General features: G+C 41.9%; 1 protein-coding gene across 5 annotated transcripts in view; it reads right to left on the bottom strand.

The window, feature by feature from the left end:
* Nucleotides 1–21,235, bottom strand: part of PTPRM (protein tyrosine phosphatase receptor type M) — a gene marked incomplete at both ends in the record, with an annotated part of 778,612 nt that overhangs the window by 442,959 nt on the left and 314,418 nt on the right. For all 5 annotated transcript variants that reach the window (XM_080714509.1, XM_080714510.1, XM_080714511.1 and 2 more), the window contains one exon: nucleotides 16,060–16,175. In XM_080714509.1, coding sequence (XP_080570635.1) covers nucleotides 16,060–16,175 — 116 coding nt within the window. The remainder of the gene's footprint in view (nucleotides 1–16,059; nucleotides 16,176–21,235) is intronic.

The following is a 21,235-nucleotide window of genomic DNA, read 5'->3' as shown; positions in this document are numbered from 1 at the left end:
CAGAAGACATTTAGTTACATTTATTTGTTTGTTTGTTTTTGCTGTACTGGGAATAGAATCCAGGAGCATTCTACCTCCGAGCTACACCCCCAGCCCTATTTTTTATTTTTTATTTTGAAACAGGGTCTCTCTGAGTTGCAAAGGGCCTTACTAAGTAGCTGAGGTTGTCGATGAACCATGATCCTCCTGTCTCAGCCTCCCAAATGCTGGGATTACAAGCATGCACCACCACACTCGGCTTTTTATTTATTTATTTATTTATTTATTTATTTATTTATTTATTTACTTTTGCAATACTGAGGATTGAACTCAGGGATACTCTACCTCTGAGCTACACCCACAGCCCAATTTTATTTTTACCTTGAAACAGTGCCTGACTAGGCTACCACCTAATTCTGGCCTCAAGCCTGCAACCCTCTTGTCTGAGGTTTCCTAGTACTGGGATTATAGGCATGAGCTACCACGCCCAGCCAAGTATATTTAAATTGGGCAAGTTATAAGGAGATACCCAGGTAAAATACAGGTATCCAAAATAGTACCACATTTAAATATCACACAGACATATTCAAGTAGAATTTTATTGTGGCTTTCGACTCTCAGTCTACTATTTTGACAGTTCATTTCATTATATATTAAAAATGTCTGAATAATATTAACAAAATGCAGATAAGTTTTACTTAGGAGTTCATTCAAAGAACCCAGGAGACACAAGGCAAATACAGCAAGTGAGAAGATTCCAGAGGGGAGTCCTAAATGGACTCCAGCGATACTTCCTTTTCTAGTTTAGGAACCATTAACTTGAAGGACCTGAGCTGAGCAAGGTATTATTAGTATCCCACTAACTCTCTTCTCTTGTTTTTTTTTTTTTTTTTTTTTTTTTTTTTTTTTTTTTTTTAATTTGGGATAGAACTCAGGGGCATTCTATCTCCAAGCTACAACCCCGGTCCCTTTTTTAGTTTTTATTTTTTGCAATATGAGGATGGAACCCAGGGATACTGTACCTCTGAGCTATACCCCCAGTCCTATTTTTTTTAGTCTATTAGATTTTGGTTTTTTTTTTTGAGACAGGGTCTCACTGAGTTGTGAAGGGCCTCCCTAAGTAGCTGAGGCTGTCCGCAAACCACGAACCTCCGGTCTCTGCCTCCTGAATGCTGGGATTACAAGACTGCGCCAGCATGCTTGGCTACTTTTTTTATTTTCAGAGTCTCCCTAAGTTGTTGAGGCTGACCTTGACCTGCAATCCTCCTGTCTCAACCTACCAAATACTAAGATTATGGATGTGTACCATGATGCCCAGAACCCTTCCCTGTTCTGTCTGTTAAATTGTGAGTTTACCTAAAGCAAACAAAAACTGTCTAATCAGGAACTTTTCTTTGGGATTCCAAAACCAAGAACATTTGGTAAACATCATGGGGCAGAAGCCTATGAGGTCTACAGAGAAGCAGAAAGCCATGAGATGTATGATCACCCCGGCATCCTGCAAAGTCCCAAGGAGAAAAATGCACCTCTTCAAATCCCTGGGACAAACAAGGTAAGTTTGATTTTCTTTTTTTCTTTCTTTTTGGTACAAAATTCCCCACCTTCCAACTTGCCGGACCGTTGCCCATGAGATACATTCCATTCACGCTGTCTCTTGAGTTACAGGTTTCTGCAGCTGCTAACAAAGGTAGACCTTCCACACTTAGTGGAATGCCAGTGACATTAGACGTTCTTTATTCTTAAAATCAAATGTTCAGCTGCCGCATGGAGTAATTACTCACATCAGACCTCGGAGCCCGGTGTTAATATTCCTGCTGGGTTGAAAGCCTGGGTTTGCAAGGCTGAGACTTCAGTCTGTTTACTTCTGGACCTCTGGCCTCTGATATGGGAAGGCCCACAGGGCCTCTGCTATCTAAGGACTGAGGCTACTTATTAGGCTGGCTGGGAAAAGCACTTGCTCTTACCTAAGCAAATAATATGTCTAACTTAAAATATACAACACTTTTTAGCCGAGCGTGGTGGTGCACGCTTGCAATCCTTGCACTTGGGAGGAGGAAACAGGAGGATCATGCAGGTTCAAAGTCAGCTGCGCTGGCTTAAGAGACCCTGTTTCCAAATTAAAAAAAATAGGTATGGGAGTGTAGCCCGGAAGTAGAAGGGCTTCCAGGAACCCCAGTACCACCAAAAAAAAAAAAAAAAAAAAAATATATATATATATATATATATATATATATATACACATAACACTTTGAAACCACATTTTAGAGAAATAAAGATGTGAGATAAAGAAAGTTAAATCTATGTATTGTGAACTGGAATTAAAATATGTCATATATATATATGGATATATACATATACATAATATTTTTCTTTTCCTATATTTTTCTTTTCCTTTTTTCCAGTGTTCAGTATTGAATCTAATGGCACTGTCCAACTGAGCCACACATCCCCAGCCTCTTCTATTTTTTTTTTTTTTTTGTGTGTGTGGTACTGGGAATGAAATCTAGAAGCATTCTCCTTCTGAGCTACACCCTCAGCCCTATATTATATTTTATTTATTTTTGAAACAGGGTCTCACTCAGTTGCAAAGAGCATCACTAAGTACTTGAGTCTGTCCGTGAACCTTGATCCTCCTGTCCCAGCCTCCCAAGTGCTGGGATTACCAGTGTGCACCTCCATGCCCGGTCAGACTATAGTTTTAATTACCACTTCCCACTGGGAAAAAAAAAAAAAAGATCCCCTAAGGAAATGGCCAATTCTGGGTTATATGCAGAAGACGTTTGAAATATAAATCTAGAGCATGCTGTCGTCCCAGAAAGCAAAGAAGCCAGTAGAGACGGCTCAGGATGGAGGCTCAGTCCCTGAGAGCCCCGCTCTCATGGGAAGAAGGGATCTGAGCATCAACAAGCAATCTATCATACTGAGCAAGTGTGGTGGATTGAAACACTTCAGATGTGTTCAGATCCCCACGATGACGATGATAAGAGTGATGATAAAATAGTGACGACCACTTCATCACCTTTTAGATGAAACCAGGGAACAGTCTCAGCGTTTTTAACATTTGGTACAAAGTCAAGCTGTTACACCACCTTCTCATTATTATCCCTTATATCTCAGGGTAACCAAATAGTTCATCCAGAAGCATCTTTCTCTTTAGAAGTACACCAGCAGATATACAAAAGGTGGGATAGAACTGGGTCACCATGCAACTCCTAATGTAGTAACAAACGTTGGCAGAAATCATCAACCCTCCGTGGCCGCTAATGTCACACAAAGGGTACAACTTGCTAAGAAACCCAATGCTCAGAAGAACAGTTAGATAACATAACAGGAAGACAACAGGCAAAACCCAGAACATGGAGATGTACAGAACAATTCAACAAGAATAAGAGTGAGCACAAAATAAGAGCCCTTAAAAATAAAACAAACCTAATCATTGTGTAAGCCGTAGAAAAATAATCAGTGCTCAGATTTTATGAACACATATATATTTATACAGTATGTTATATATACTTTGTATTACATTATATATACTGTAAATCTCTGAAAGCAAAAGATGTATTATTAACTTCTCTGTTTAGGTGAATTGCTTGAAAATTCAGATTACAGAAGACCTATGAGTTTGGTTTGTGTGTGTGGATACGATTCTTTGTATTTTGCTCCGGAGGAAGCGTGGGGGGAAGGTGCTATAGGAAAGATGAGTCAGGAGGGTCAGATTCAAGACAATAACTTAGCAAGACCCTGTTTCAAAATAAAAATCTCAAAGGCTCAGATTTCCTCCCCTGTATTATAAGTAATAAATTCCTTTCTTTTTAATACATGTGTCCTGAGGTATAACTGATATACAAAAATGTTCACACATTAACATGTACAAAATGATGCATGTGGCAGGCACCCACGATACAGTCAACACCATCAAAATAATTGTAATTTTTTCAAATGACACACACTATACATGTGTGGGATAAAGGAGTATCATTTGATATCTGTGAACAATCTGTAATGATCATATCAATGTAATTATCATTCCCATCTTCTCAAACATTTATTATTTCTATGTTTTGGAAACCTTAGAACAGTGATCATATCAATGTAATTATCATTCCCATCTTCTCAAACATTTATTATTTCTATGTTTTGGAAACCTTAGAACAGTGAGGTTGGTTAATAGTTACCAACGAGCTAGCAGAGTACTGTAGACGACAACAGTCCATTAGATGTGTGTGCGTTTGTTTATTGTATTGGAGATGGAACCCAAAGACATTTTACCTCCAAGCTCCAGCTCCAGTTCTATTTTATTTTGAAACAGGGTCTTGCCAAGTGACTGAGAATCTCACTGAGTGGCTGAGAATGGCCTTGAACCAGCGATCTTCCTGTCTCGGCCTCCCAAATACTGGGATCACAGACATGCGCCACCATGCCTGGCTCCATTATATCTTCTTAAATAACTGGCAGGGTTCTTATCTTTTAGAGTATGGGTCTAATGCTACATTCTGCCATTGCTGTTGTACACAGCTCAAAACCCTAAGAATTGTCTTGATGTTTTGAAATCACTGAAAATCAAAAGGAGGAGAATATTCTGTGACAATGAAAATTCTGTAAAATTCAAATGTCAATATCCATAAATAAAACAGCACTGAACACAGCCTCACCCATTTACTTACACACTGTCTTTGTCTGAAGTTACAAATCAGAGCTGGGTAATTGGGACCCTGGGCCTTACAAAACTTACTACCTGACCCTTTACAGAAAACGACTGCCAACCTTTGTTTCAGAGAAGCATTTCCATTTTAATGGTATGATGGTGGAGACCACTTCAAAACCATCAGTGAGGACGAGATGAGAGTCGACCTGAAGCCTCTGACCACCTACACTCAGCTGCTGAGGCTGGAGACTGACCCATTAAGTTCACTGTCCTATCCTTTCTGCCTCTGATTACATTGACAATTCTTTAATAACAGTAAAAAGAAAGCTTTCTTCAATTTCTGTACATTTGACTAAGAATCTTGACCCCCATTCTATGCTAGGAAAGCAGTTTTGCTGCTGGATTATCAACAGCCAGATGCTGTAGGAGCCATCTTATCTAGGAGTCATTCACTTTCTGCAAAAGAACTGGGGTGTTTATACAGAAAAGATGCCAGTCCAAGAGAAGAGAAAATAGAGCTTGACAAGGGAAGCCACACCCAAGGAAGAGTGCTCCTGACCCGTGGCAGGGTTTGCTTCTCCAATACTCATGTATCTAGACAAAGAGACTGTATAAGACAAACTTTTTAAAGGGAATAATTGACTTCTAAGTCTTCATAGGAAACAAACTCCATCCCTTGTCCTTGTGCTCAGCGGACCACAGCTCTTCTAATAGAAACAAACTACATTCACACTTGGAGCACAGCCCAATCCCTTTCCTTTGGATGAAGGGAATGAATGATGGCAACAGGTTAAGAGGATAATGATGCGCTCGGCCATCTGCTTGTTGGAACGGCCCGGCTGCTACTGTGTGCCAAGCAGAGGTGTCCGCAGCCTGCTCTCAAACTGTACCAGCCACCTCCGTCTTCCCTTCTAGTAGTATAAAGTGAACCTTGTGATGAGTATGAGAAGCAGAAGCAAGGTTTCCCAGAATTTCTACTCCATGGGGCTGGAGGAAGCATTCCTCAAGACTCACAGGTACAGTGGTGCAGACCTGTAATCACAGCTAGCATGAGGACTGCAAGGTCGATACCAGTCTGAGCAACATAGCTAGGCCCTGTTTCAAAACAAAAACTGGGTCGGGCATGGTGGCACATGCTTGGAGGCAGAGACAGGAGGGTCACAGGTTCATGACCAGCCTCAGCTACTTAGTTACCTGCATAGCTTAGTGTGACCCTGTTTCAAAAATAAAGAATAAAAAGTGGGGCTGAGGGTGTAACTTGGAGGTAGAATGTCCCCGGGTCCAATCCTTAGTACCAAAGGAAAGAAGGAAGGAAGGAAGGAAGGAAGGAAGGAAGGAAGGAAGGAAGGAAGGAAGGCAGGCAGGCAGGCAGGCAGGCAGGCAAACTGAAAAGAAATGGTATAGGTTCAATCCCCAGTACCAAAAGATAAATAAAACTAAACATAAATTAGTGGTGGATGCCTTTCTCTTCTGCTCTCTTAATGGACCATCTTGACTTGCATCCAAATTCAATGGCCAATCTCAAATCCTCGCCCGGAGACCTTGAGGCTGCCAGACACGAGGAAGCTCTCCTCTCATGACTGCCCTGGCTTTCCCACTGCATCCCGCAGGAAGCAGCGGCTTCTGACATCTTTTTCTGACTGAGTTGGATAAGATACTAGGCTGAACTTTATTAATTTCTTCCAGAATCTCCCTAGACACTGCATACTGTCTCGCCAACATGAAATAAATCTTTTTCTTTAAATTGCGGTAATCCAAAATCATATTAAGTTAAAGCACACGGCACAAGCTTGAAGACCTTTGGTGGGCTCAGTCTGAATGTTAGATATTATATGAGATAGCTATAGCTCTAAATAGATAACTGACTAAAACAATAATGGATGTGATTTCAACCACTCCACATTTGAGACAGTAAGTGGTTCCTATGGCAACCGAAGGCAGTCCTTTTTGTGCATTCTTGGTATATATCCTGATGGTAAAGTGATGTTAAATTCATGCTTTAATATATATGATGTAAAATACTCAAGTTAGGTTTGCCAAGGGGACCATAATTTGGCTTCTTTACAAATCATTTTGTGGCTTTTATAACTGATAATAAAACTGTTCTGAAATCCAGTTGTGATTTTCCCTCGTAATGTATAAATGAAGCCCACAGCCTCGAGGACAGGTTGACCACACGCCTGCATTCCTAGGACAAAGGTGAAGGCAAGGTTGAGGCACAATTGCATTTTCCATTCTCATAAAAGCAATAATTCAGGTTGCTACATTTAAATCGCTATTTATGAATCCATGGACGAGGTCTAGGGTTGTTTTTTTCCTGTACAACATGAGGCCATCATGGGTTAAGACACAGAGTCTACATACAAATGGCCTGGGTTCACATCTCAAGCAATGGGCCATTGGAAAAATGACTGAAACTTCCTGACCCTCTGTTCCTTCTTCTATAGACAAGCATGCTATAGGCGCTTGTAGGAATCAATGCACCTGTGCCCAGATATCACCTCGCTGAGCACCTAGCACAGTGGTACTTAGTAAACATCACTGCCGTCACTTTCAACATATCTGTTTAAATCAGTAATGTAAGTACCATTCATAGAAACTACGCAAGCCAAAATCTATAGCCAATCAGGGAAGCTTTTTTTTTTGAGAATCATTTAAGGTCACAAAAACCTCAAGATTTTTCTTTATCTCAGAAAAACAAGGTTTAAAATATCCATGCTTAGAAAGATAATGTGCCAAATTTATTACACTGGTGAGAAATACTTTTTTTATCACAATGGTGCAGTTCATACCCATTTAAGGGAAATTATATGTCAAATTCTCAAAAGAAATTATATATATGCCAATAGCTAAAAAAAGTTTTAACTGTAATGGAGATTATTCTTTAGACAAAATTACAAGCCCCAAATTAAGAACTCATATCGAATCACATTTCTTGCAAATCACGGAAAGAACAGTTTCTAGTCATCTATTACTATGATTCAGGTGTTGCCGCAGGCAGGCTCAAATAGAATATCCTTATTAGAGGTAGATTTCTATTACTTTTAGCAGACATGCCATGCCAATAAATTTCTTTAAAGTAGAGGAAAATAGGAAAAAATGTTTTACAGCAGAATACAAGAAAACCCTACCGAAAGAAAAAGAAAAAAAAAAAAGATTTAGGAAAAATAATCTGTTGACCATAATTTATTCCAAAATTACTCTAAACTACCTTTGTGTTTATGTCTCAGTTTTTGCAACTCTGCATGCCATTTGCTATATATTCTCCTTAATTAATTAATTAATTTTTGTACTGGAGGCTGAACCCAGCCCAGGGACAATCTCCCTCCAAGCGATACCACCAGTTCTATGTTGTTTCTGACTTTGAAACAGGGCCTGTCTGGGTTGCTGAGGGCCTCACTAATTGCTGAGGCTGGCCGTAAAGCTGTGATCCTCCTGTCTCAGTCTCCCAAGTACTGGGATCACCAGGCATGTGGTCTTGTGCCTGGCTGATATTGGCTGGATGTTCTGAATCAACAAAAGAGACACCAGTAGGTTTCCATGCCTTCTCAGCAGAGGCTGAAAACTCCAGGAGAGTGGCTGGGCCTAAAGCAAGCACCCCGGGAAGACAGAAATAGTTTTGTCCACCGGCGCCGTTTACCTTTCTTTTTTTTTAATTTTTATTGGTGCATTATATTCATACATCATATTGGAGTAAAAAACTTGTGTGTACAGACATGCACACATCACTGATTTCACCCCTACCCAATTCCCTCCCCGCCCCTCCCTCCCTTGCTCGGCTTAGTGGTTGACTTCGATGTTTAAGTACATTGTGTGTTTTAGAGATTTTCCTCTTCCCCCTCCTTTCTCCTCCTTTAGGTTGTCTTGTTTGCTCCACCATAGGATTTCCTTTTTCATCTAGAGTTCCTCCTCTGACCCATTTCTCCCTAACCCGCCGCCTACCTTTCTAACCTTCACCCTGCCGCGAGGTTCTCTTGGAGGAGAGCAGGCTCACTGCAGGGCTCAGTACCGCTCACCCTCAGTGGGCGTCGACTGGGCGTGGGCCGTGTGACAGGTGCTCCTCCAGGGATGTGCGGCACCAGTGTTTTGAACTTCTGAGGAAAATCACCCCAATTCCTTCTTTCTTTCTATGAACTGATGCACATTATGAAATTAATATTCTGGTGCCTTATTTCTAATAAATGTTGAGCTTTGTTTGCAAAAGAGCGAAACCCATCATTACATTTTGCTATGATGGATTCCAAACTTCGTAAGTTAGCATAGATATCTTCATTCTAAGTGTGAGGAAATTTGGGTAAAAGCTAATATTACTGCTTTTCCAAGGTCACTCGGAGAAGAAAAATGCCCACAAAATAAAATTAACTAATTTTCAAAACGAAAATACACTAATCCTACGTACATGCGTAATTATGTACTTAAAACTTTATGAATAAAATGAAGTTACCTATAAGTGTCATACACATGGCTGTACTGAAGCTCCATACCTTTACTGGGCTCTAGGTTTTATATTTATAAAATTAGGCTTTTAAAAATTGACCCCAAACCAGAAGTTACCTAAGTGTGTAATTCTATAATGCAAGCCATTTGAACAGAGCAAGGGCCTTTAAGATCTGTCTAAAGAAAAGAGTTCTGGTCCAGGTCTCCACTGCCAGCTGCTATTCACTGAACACGTACATGTTAGTAGGGCTCGGAGGCCTTCCCACAGCACCCCTGCCTCCTGCCCTTTGCCCGGGAGGCTGAGCCTTTTCAAGTCCCGCCCATCCCAAGCATCACATCCTATAAGTAAGAAGAGTGAAGAATGGAACGGTCACCGCAGTGACCAGGAATAAGTCGAGGGCCAGATGTGATGAAAATTCCTGGAAAAACTCTGTGCAGGTGAAGTGGAGGACAGGTGGATCACGGTGCAGGTTCTCCAGACCAAGTGGGCCCAAGGCATCGCACACATGAGTGCCAACAGTGGCTAGTGTGATTCTCAGCTTCAGCTCCCAAACAGCTGAAGGTGAGGTTATAAATAGACATCCCCAAGAGAAACAAGTAAACATGGAAAAATAAATCTGAAATACCGAAGAATAATTGTAGTTTAACATAACCAAACATATCTTAAAGGATCAATGGATACATAAAATAGAAGCAACTCGTAGCCAGGCATATGCCTGTAATCCCTGTACTGAGGAGGCCGAGAAAGGAGAATCACAGGTTTGAGGCCAGCCTCAGCAACTTAGTGAGACTCTCACCAATCTTGAGAAACCCTATTTCAAAATAAAAATTAAAATCAGGCTAAGAGTATGGCTGAGAGGTAGAATATTCCCAGGGTTCAAGAGCTAGTATTAAACAATTTAAAAATTAAACTAAGCCACTTGGAATTCCCCCATGAGTCGTTTTAAAGTATTAAAATATACAAATAAGAAAATCTAAAATTTCAGTTTTATTTTTCAATGTGTGTGTGCGTGTATAAAACAATTGACCAGAATGTCGATAACAACAAGAAATATGACTACTTCTTGGGTGCTAGAATGATTTTCACAAATGCATTTTATTTCAGTGTCTCACATGGTGAAAGGCACATTTATCTGCACTGCTCTATCTGATGACTTATGTGAGGACTCCATCGGAACGTCCCTATCTCGCTTCTGAACTACATGCCAGTGGTCCTGCAAACACGCCCTTCCCACGGCAGCGCATCTGGAAGGTGTTTTCAATACACCGCAGATGTCATGAGGGCGCTCACGCACTGGATCTTTTTTATTGTTCTGTGTTCTAGACAAAACCTTCCCACATCAGCACCACCCTGTGGGGCCGCAGCTGAGATGGGGAAATTACGAGCAGATGGGACACATCTGTCAGTCACCAACATTTCTCCGCTAGCATCATCACCGATTTTATTTGTCTTGTGATTCTGTGAAGACCACAGGAATCATATTTCAGCTACATTTCAAACAGTAACATGCTTGACCATGTCCTCATACATGAAAATTTCTTCTATGATCAGGCTGGCTTCTGGACATGTATCATGGCCATTGTGACTACTAGATTCTCCCAGCAAAGTGTTAAATAAATGTTGCAGATCCAGCTACGTTCCAGAGAGAAGTGCGGAGTTAATCAGAGGTGAACAAAAGTAGGGGCACGGGGCTATACTGTTCCTCACGATGACATTTACCTTTCTGGTTCAGCTCAGTACTGAAATTCAAACCCCTATAAACCAGCCTGAAATGTGTATGGTGGGGGCCAAAGGGTTAGAGATGATTCCCCTCAAACACCCTGATGCCCCCTAAGGAAAGATGCACCATCAATTTCTAAATCTTGCCTTACTCTTGGAAAAAATGCAAAACTATTTTTTGTCATTCATTTTTCTGCCTGGGTCTCAGAATTAATTTTAGGAGCCAAGTGAACTGACATGCAGGAGAGCATTTTTGAAACTGTTAGCAGCATTTAAGAGTCCTACGGCTTGTGCGCCCCTCATCAGAAATGCCTAAGATGAAATTAAATGCATGTTAGAGATTTCTGATTTGTTCAAATTTGGAATGTCTGCATATATATAATGAGCTACTGGAAATGGGACCTAAGCCCAAACATGAAATTCATGTACATTTCATATACGGTTCAAATGTTATGTACATTTCATATATGATTCATACACATAGCCTGAAGGTAATTTTACATAATACATACATATATATATACATATATATCTGAAATCTATGTAGATACATATATAGGTCTGTATGTATTCAGGTAATCCATGTCTATAGGGTCTTGCTAAGTTGCTGAAGCTGGCTTCCAAACTGTAATACTCCTGTCAACCACCTAAGATTACAGATGTGGGCTGCCATGAGTACCTTTATATAATATTTAAGAATCTTGAGTATAGGAGGTTACAGCTTGGTGTTAGAGCACTTGCATAGGATGCCTGAGGCTGTGGGGATTCAGTCTCCTTCCTTGTTCTACACACACACACACACACACACACACACACACACTGGACTGGAAGAATAGCTCAGAGGTAGAGTGTTTTCCTGGAATGTTGGATTCCCTGGTTCAGTTCCAGTACAAACAGACAAATAAATAAATAAATAGTCTTGTGTATGAGGCACAGTTCTGTGGTGTAGAATTTCCTACTCTGGCACCATGGGGTCTGGGAGCATTTTGGATGTTGGGTTAGATTAGATGTTGCACGTCTGGTTTAGAGAATTCTTGTCCATGACTGCAGGCTGGCTCCTCTTCACAGCTGCTGAAGAATGCCCTGGGGCAGATGTGTGGGGGCAGCAGGTGAGAGAGCAGAAATGGCCCTGGGAAATGGTCCTCTGCTTGATACCGTCATCCCTACTGGAAACCGCTTGGTACAAGTAACATTAATCGAAAGCTTCCTTGTAAGTGAAGGACACTGGTCTTCTTTTACAAGCTATTAATAAAATAAACATCTCTCTACAAAATGCCTACTCAACCAGGGGCCATGAATTATTTAACAGTAAAAGTATTCTAACATCTCAAAGATTCACAAACCAAATAGTATCTTGAGTCCAGAACAAGCTAAGTTGCCACTTAAAAATCCAAAGACATATAGCTTCCATCTCTATTGTTCCCCCCTTGACTCAGTCACATAGAAAGCCCCAGGACACAATGCCGTCTCTCATGACTGGATAGACAACAAGAGACGGCACAAGAAGAGGAAAGGGTCACCGGTCAATCAGGAATTGACTCACCCACGCTAGAGTTCTAAAGGAACAAGAACAGTGATCCAGTACTTAGAATTTCATCATAAAAACCACACCAAGGCCCCTGCACACATTGGGCCTCACATCTGCAGGTTCTGCATTCAAGGACACAACCAACCATGAGTCAAATGTATTTCAGAAAAAATACTGTTAGCACTCGATATGTACACACTTCTTTTTTATTATTCCATAAGCAATGCAGTATAACCACAATTTGCAGCATTTATATTGCATTAAGTTTATTTTTTTCTTTTATTTTCTTTCTGTTCTTTTTTTGCTACTAATTGAACTCAAGGATATTTTACTTCTGAGCTATAACCTCCTTCTTTTTTTTTTTAAACCAAGTATTGCTAAGCTGCTAAGGGTCTTGATAAGTTTCTGAGGCTAGTCGCCAAAATGAGATCCTCCTGTCTCAGATTCTCAAGCACTGGGATTACAGGTGTGTACCCCCCTGTATGGAAAAGCCTTTTCTTTCAAAAGAATACAATTTTCCTTCTATCAAGAAATTATCTTTAAATCAAACTCTCCCACTGCATTAGAAAATATTAAGGATTCTTAACTCTAAGTGAACACTCAACTTTAGAAGGATTATCCTAAGTCTAGGACGGTCATGAAAACAAAAGGCCAAACTATGTCCCTTACTGTGTTCATAAGTTCTTACAAATATCTAAACTGACTCTGTAGAGGAGAGAGCTCACACTTTACATAAATTTCTCTTAAATAATATTCATACCAATATAAAAAACACAAAAACAAAACTATTTTTCACAAAATAATATGAGAGTTCTAGAGATAAAGACCAAAAGTAAGTGTTCCATTATTTTTTACCAAATAGCCAATCTGGATAGCATTTACTACAAACCGCTCCTAACAGAAAATAATTCAGAATCCCTAACATCAAGAATTTAAAATAACCGAGACACAGGATGAAGAGAAACGTTGAATACTGACGGCAGTTTCCACTTGCCGCAGAAAGCTTTTAAGGCAGTGATTATAAAACTTTTAGAAACACGGAAAACATAAGGATGAATTTGGAACATGCAATTTTAACTTTCTGCAGACATTCTTCTTTGCTGGCTAGGAAGGACTCTGACAGGGACAGCACAGTAAGAGAGCGCCATCAGGCAGAGGGAGGGGCATCCTGTGCCTGGGGCCCCAAGCCGCTATTTAACAGGCCTGCTCCCCAGAACGTACTCCCAACCTTTTACTGATCTTGGGAGAGGAGGTTTGGTAGTCTCCAATTTTCTCCAGAAGTGGAGCAATAAAAGAAATCATTTATTGAAATCGCAATCATTCAAAGGGACAAGAGACCTACAGGTACACCGTCAACAAATGGAACACATCATAATCATGGGGTCACTATAGGCAGGGGATCTGAAAGGAAGGAGGGAAAGGAAGGAGGAAGGCAGGGGGTGCAGAGACTGAGTCACAGGAGGGGCGGAGGGAGGCCGCCCTGGCAGAAGAGAGATGCAGAGGGAGGGATGGAACAGGAAGGCCAGTTCAGCTCCGCAGCAGACTCAAACATAAAAACAGAAAGAAATAAACACATGGCTCGGTGTTAGAGCTGGGGCTTTAGAATGGGTAAAGCCCTGGGTTCTACCTCCCATGCCAGAAAAGCAAACAAGTGAAAATAGCCCCCCCACACACAACAAAACCAGGCAAGAACAAGAAAAAGAAGCAACTCGGAGCCAGATGGGGAATGGGCAGCCTGGGGATTTTCTTTTAAAACCACGTATTGCTAAGTCGCTAAGGGTCTTGATAAGTTTCTGAGGCTAGTCGCCAAACTGCAATCCTCCTGTCTCAGATTCCAAATAACACTGAAGGGCGGGCACCACGTGGTGGGGAGGGTCCTCAAAACTTAGAATCTAAAGGAAGGGCGGTTTTCTGGTTGGAGGAACTAGGTCATCTAAATCCAGTCATTCTACTGGAGTTCCTTAGACCCTGCAAGGGTCCATTAAACTCTTTGTTATGCAAAACATACAGCGTGAACTTACAAAGACTTTAAAACAAGACACACAAATTATGATTTTATATATACATATATATAAAACAGATGTTATATATTATATGTTATATGTACTTTGAATGTTTGAAAGCAAAAGATGTGTTTTTAACTTCTATATTTAGGCAAATTGCTTGGAAATTCAAATTACAAAAAGACCTATAAAAGGGCGGGCGTGGTGGCGCTCGCCTCTAATCCCCGCGCTTGGGAGGCAGAGACAGGAGGATCGCGCAGGTTCGAAGCCAGCCTCCCTGGCTTAAGAGACCCTGTTTCCAAATAAAAATATAAAAATGGGTCTGGGAGTGTAGCCCGGAGGTAGAAGGGCTTCCAGGAACACCAGTACCACAAAATAAAAAGGCCTATAAATTTGTGGAGATGATTCTTTGTATTTTTCTCTAGAGGAAGAGTGAAGGAGAGGTGCAGTGTTTTGTTCTTCAATACAATGCTCTGAGTAATATGACAACACAATCTCCCAAATAATATTACCAAGCAAAAGCAAGGGGGGGGGTATTTATGAGACATGTGTGAATGCACCACATTTTCCTTATCCATTCGTCTTTTGATAGACACCTAGGTTGGTTCCATAATTTGGCTAGCGTGGGTCACATGGATACAAATGATGATATGCATGGATAAAAGTGGATATGCTTTTCTAACTTTAGTATTCTGAACTTATTCCATGAACATGGATATGCGTGCATAACTACAGTGTTCAGGATTTTCTCTTCTGAAAGATACTGAGGAACAGAATAGCTGGGTCCATGGTGGTTCCATTCCTAGTATTGTGAGGAAGCTCTATCCTGTTCTCCACTGTGGCTGTAGTGACTCGAAGTCCCACCAACAGTGTATGAGTTCACCACATTCTTTATGATTGCCATTCTAAGCGGAGTTAAATGGAATCTCAGTATCGTTTTGATTTGCATTTCTCTGACTGCTAATGATGTTGAACGATGTTCATATATGTATTTAGAAGTGTTCAGTTGCCCATTTTAAAAATCTTTATTTATTCAGCCACAAAGATGAACAAAATCATGTCATTTGCAGAAAAAAAAATAGATGAACTAGAGAATATTATGCAAAGTGAGATTAGCCAGTCTGAGAAAGTCAAGGGTGAAATTTTTCCTCTCATATGTGGAAGCCAGAAAAGAAATAGGAAAGGAGACACTTTGGATGACTGAAGAGAGAGACCAGGAGAGCAGTGGAGAGAGAGAAGGGGAAACAGATGAGGAGGGGAAAAAGAAAAGAACCGATGAAGGAAACAGTTCAGATAATTCTATGCCCATATGTGAGGGCATCGCGGCCGATCCCACTGATATTTATGAGGACGAAGAGGTAGTGGGAGGAGACCTGAAGAGAGACACAAGACCTGTGTGCGAGCATGCCTGTGTCACCTGGAACCTCACTATGATACGCAATTCCAGTGGGCCAGGATGAGTCTTTAAAAGTAAGACTTAGTCAGAAAAGAAGAAACATACATGAAGAAGAATGAGGAGCTTATGCTGAACTCAGTGGGCCTGACTAGGCAACGATCAAGAAGGGAAGTCCCCACGGGGACTCAGTTTCTCTTGGGCCTCCCTACAGGGAGAGTACACCCTCTCTGCTGGAGCCGCACTGAAATCTGAACATGCAGTTACCCACCTGCACGTATCAGAGTCCGTCACCGGCCACCGTAGTTGCCCACCCATAACCAGAGCCTGTCCCCGGCCACCGTAGTTACGCACCTGTAACCAGAGCCGGTCGCCAGCCACGGTCCTGCCGATAGCGCTGCACTGAAATGTAGCAGACTGGCCAGCGTTCACTTCTACGTTCTGAATTCGCAGGAAGTGGGGAGTCCTGGCTGCATGAAGAGAAAGAAGTAAAGATATTAAAAGTGGGGCTCTGTGACTATGGGGCTTTTTCAATCTACCTGAAATTTGGCGACTTTCCATTTTGTTAATGTTGGGAGAAAATAATGCTTTTGCTTATAAGAACACTAAGGATATTTCACTGTAATTGGAAAAGATACCATAGGTGGTTTTGGGTCTGTGCTTTGTAACAGAATTAAAAAGCCAGGCAATCGGAGATAGAAAAAAAAAAAGAAGATACTTTATTGTTCCTGCTGTGCAAATTATCATAGCTCAGTAGTCATCTTGTAATAACAGATCTGTATTAATAAAGATTATACTGAGGCCTAATTTATGTTTTGAACAAAAACATATTAGATATTTATACTAGCAACATGAAAAGAACAGTAAGAAGTTAAATGATGTTGTCAAGGAAACTTTTAAACCCAAATACAGAGCTGTGCATAATATATATTTTAATACAACTAATTGGTATGCAACATTACTTGTATAATATTTTCCAGCTACCAAAAATACTATCCCTACAGGCACACTCTGTGAACGACGCAGGGACTGCCACGGCACGGCAATATCTGCTGATTCTTCTTTCTAATTCAAGAAGTAAGAATGGTTTCAAATGCTAAGCAGCTTTGTTTCATAACGTACATTGTCCATATGGGACAGCTGCTTAAATAAAGGACAATTTTATTTGATCTGAGCAGCACAGACCAATTTCTGTACTGCAGAGAAAACAGGTGTCCAGGAACTGGAATGACAGGTCAAGACTTAACTGTTGTGCCGCTTCTTGTAAGAAAACATCCTCTTATCCCAACAGTGGTAGGTGAAGGAGTAGCAGGTTGGGCACAGGGGCAAGTAAAGAAGGAGAACATGATATAATTTCCTGGGAGGGGCCGACAGATTCTGGGTAAAAACCAGAATAAATTAATTAGGCCTTCCAACATTTTCCCATTGTCAGCGGGACTTCAGGTCATGTCTAGCCACTTCCCAAGAATGGTGTCTGTAATGGTTTGTGTTTAGATTGTCCCTGTGGGCTTCATGGAGGCAAGGCAGCCGTGTTGGAGTGGGGCTGGGTTGCTGAGGAGGAGTGCTATGGGCTGTGGCATTGGGGTTAGGAACAGGCCTTCCTCTCCTTGTCCCTCTCGCTTACTTATGGCCTCCTGGCTTCTGGAAGAGCTCTCTCGCCTGCTCCTTTGCCCTCTCTCTCTCCTCCCAAACCGTGCCTTGAGTTCTGCCAGTGTAACCTGGCCTGACATGGCCTGAACCCCTGAAATCTCCAGAACTGTGAACAAGCAAATCTTCTTCCCCCTAAACTGTGATGGTCAAAGATTTTGGACGATAGTAGTAAGAATGCTGACTAAAACACTGTCCTCCTACTAGGGGTACAATGATTGCAAACTGGCACTCCTATCAGCCTGAACAGAACATAATTTGGAATGAAAATTAGTTACAACCAAAGAATAGAGGAAAAGCCACTTAGGCAAATGCCATCACAAATTTCAAGGCCACTAATAAGTCAATGTATTCATTGCATTTAATATGCAAATGTTTTGAATGGCTTCTAATAGCAGTCTAACAGTGGACCCTTGTTTCTTAATGTATTACAGCAAAACTCTATGAACTCCATTTAATTGATGTAATTCTTTTTGTATCTGAGGAACCAGAAAACCTACCGTATTTAGGAAATGGGAAAAGGTAGCATTATTGGAGATGTATGTGCCAGAGCTTTTTCCACTACACACTGAGGAATGTTCTGTGAGGTGGATATTTCTTATCCATTTTACAGACAGGGGAACGTGTGAATACGTGGTCCGTAAGTGTTAGAAGTGGCATGCCAACTCAGGCCTGCGAGCCCAAAGTCCAGAAACAGGATGGGCTCTACTGCCTCTCCTTTTTCTAACCACTTTCAGCTCAGGTGGCCTCTTCCTGTCTGAACACTATCCAGTGCCATTCCTTCCACGAGGCTTCTACAGGTTCCCTCATCATTACACCTTCTGCTACCGTAAGAGTCAGAGCATTCGTGCACCGGTCCTTGATCTGAGTGCCTCACACTCAAGACCCTCCACAGCATCATTATATTTAATTCATAGTATTTAAAACGAATAAAACCATGAATGCAGACCCTTAAACACTGTTTAATTGACATTTCCACTTCTGTAGCAGAGCGCTGGCCTTCTACCTTCCCATATCACCTCTGACACAAACTTTTATTGTATAAAAGACATTATAACCACTATATTAGATTTTCCTACACCAGCAACTCCTAACTTTAATAGAGATCATAGAGGATTTTTGAGATTTGACTAAATTAAAAGAGAAATATTGGAAACCTAAAGACTGTTTTATTACCAAAGATATTTGAACAAAACTGAGTATTCTTCTTCTTCTTCTAACACACAAATATTGACAGGTTGAGCTGGATGCAATGGCACGTGTCTATAATCCCAGTCCTTGGGAGGCTGAGATAGGAGGGCCACAGTTTTGAACCAGCAGTTTATCAAGACCCTGACAACTTATTTAGGCCCTGTTTCAAAATACGAACGAATGAACGAATTCACGCATGAATAAGTGCACACGTGCATGGATGGATGGGCTGGGGTTGGAGCTCAGCCATAGGATGCCTCTGAGTCTAACCCTCATTTACACACACACACACAAAATACTGACAGATTGAGCATGCTAATTTTAAAAGTTCTGAGAGCCAACATGACACCACAGGTAAGAAAGTCGACACCTGACCTCATGTGAATGACCATACGTTCCAACGTGTTCATGCTAAAAATATATTGTACAAAATTACTCTCGGGCTGTGTGTATAAGGGACATAAAACATAAATAAATTCCACGTGAAGACTTGCACCCCATTCCCAGGATATCTCATTATGGATATGCAAATACTACAAGATCAAAATATTTCACAAACACCTCTGTGTCCCAAGCATTTTAGATAAAGGATACCCGGCCTGTACATCACGTCAGTACCTAGGCCATCAACTGGAACTTCTTCCCATGTTTCCTTCTGTCTAAAACATAATTCTAAGCACATCACTGCCAGCCACCTGCACGTCAGTCCCTATGACGTGCACAGGAGCAGAAGAAAGGAAGAAACATGAGGTGGCAGAACTCTGCTACTCACCAGTGTATTTGTATAAAGGTCAACTTTTAGCTCTTTCATAAGAATTTTGCAGTAGCCGGTCCCAGCAGACCAGGTTTGCTTCAGTTCTTCAGGACACACACACACACACACACACACACACACACACACACACACAGCCATGCGTACACAGCTCCATCCACTTTCTGTTGGCCATCCCAACATCAGAGATCCTATATCACTGGATCCCGATCCCCCCCAGTCACCTTCTCAAGCCCGAGGCTCCAGCCCCCGCTCCTCTAAGAAAATCACTGTCTTAGGATGGCCAGTAAACCTCTAATGGACCCCACACACCTTCTGTCCCTTTCTTCCATACCTGACCCTCAACAAGAAATGCTCTTGGCTCTCCTGATCTGTTTTTTCAAAATTCCCAAACGCTGTTAGAATTTTCCTTTCAAAGTCACTTTCCCACAGCCTTTCCCTCTGCTCCTCCCTCCCCCTGGGCCCTCCACTACTGTCTGTGAAGATGCCTGGAATTGGAACCAGTTCACGTTTTGGAGTCTGCGGGCCTCCTCCTGGCTGTCAATGACCCAGGATAGAGAAACTAGCTTCCCAAGGGATACCACGACTTCTTCACTAATGCAACAAAACAGAAAATAACACTTCTGAGATGCTTAGGGAAATGGGGAACTGATAAAGCCTTGCACAGGGCTTCCTCCAGCCAGCCGGAAGGAAGCCCCTTGCCCATCAGGGAACAGGGAGGACGCTTCGCTCCGCAGTCTGCCTCCAGAGTCAGCGCTGACCTCATGGTGCTCAGCTGAAGGGCGGCCGCAGCGGCAGAGGGGCAGCAGCCCTTGCCCCTTGCTCAGCTGTCCTGGGCTACAGTCAGCAGTCACACCCAGTTGAAAGCTGATGAGCAAGGTGAACCAGACGATGTGGAATGCCCTGGGGAACTGTCGCACAGGAAGGACAGGATTTCTGTTTTGTATTTTATTTTATTTTATTTTACATAATAATTTTATTTTATTTACATTACTGGGAATGGAACCCAGTGGCATTCTACCTCTAAGCTACACTCCCAGGCCTACTTTTGATTTTTTTGGAAACAGGACTTGGTAGGTGTTGCCCATGAAGTGGGCATCTATCAAGGTAGGAGATGCAGTCACAGGGCAGAAATTCGGGAGCCTGGGCGTCGCATCTGTGGCTGGCATCCTATTAAGTGTGGCCAACTCTGGAGTTTACCCAAGTCTACATAAAGGTTCTCAGCCTAGTAAGGCCCGGCTATCCCCCTGTTTCATGAGCCACCTTCTGCTTGTGCCGTGGTGTGCCTCCTGCGTTTCGCTAGGGCTGTCTTTGTATCTGATGTGCTGGGGAACTCTCTGCACCCGTGGTTAAACCCTAGCAAGCCCTGTGGCTCGAGGGGCATTTTGATTATGTTTGCTGAGTCTGGGTTGGAACCCCAGGCTTCTTTAGTAGGGGCACTGGGGGCTCCTCCTCCTGGCTTCGTTTCCAGATCTCTCTGTCTTCCTCAGTGAATCTTGTTCCTTTCCACTCCTGACCCTTTCAAATCCATGCTGACTTTATCTCCTTTCCACCACTGCACATACTTCCGTTCTTGTCAACATAACTTCACTAACAATAACTTAGATCCAGCAATACCACGTCTGGGTATCTACCCAAAAGAAAGGAAACCAAACCACCAAACTAATGCATGCGTATCTATTTTCACAGCCGCACGATTCACAATCGCCAAACTGGAAGCAGCCAAGATGTCCATCAGCAGACAAAACGGTGGGATATGTACACAATGGAGTTTTATTCAGCCATAAAGAAGAACACAACTATGGCATGTACGGGGAAACAGATGGAACTGGAGAGCATTATGCTAAGTGAGATTAGTCACTCACAAAAAATAAGAAATTAGATGCTCTCCATAATATGCAGAAGCTAGGGAGAAAATGG

Source organism: Muscardinus avellanarius (assembly GCF_963383645.1).
Source record: "Muscardinus avellanarius genome assembly, chromosome: 17".
In the NCBI taxonomy this organism is placed as follows: Eukaryota; Metazoa; Chordata; class Mammalia; order Rodentia; family Gliridae; genus Muscardinus; species Muscardinus avellanarius.
This window is presented reverse-complemented; position numbering and strand designations above follow the sequence as displayed.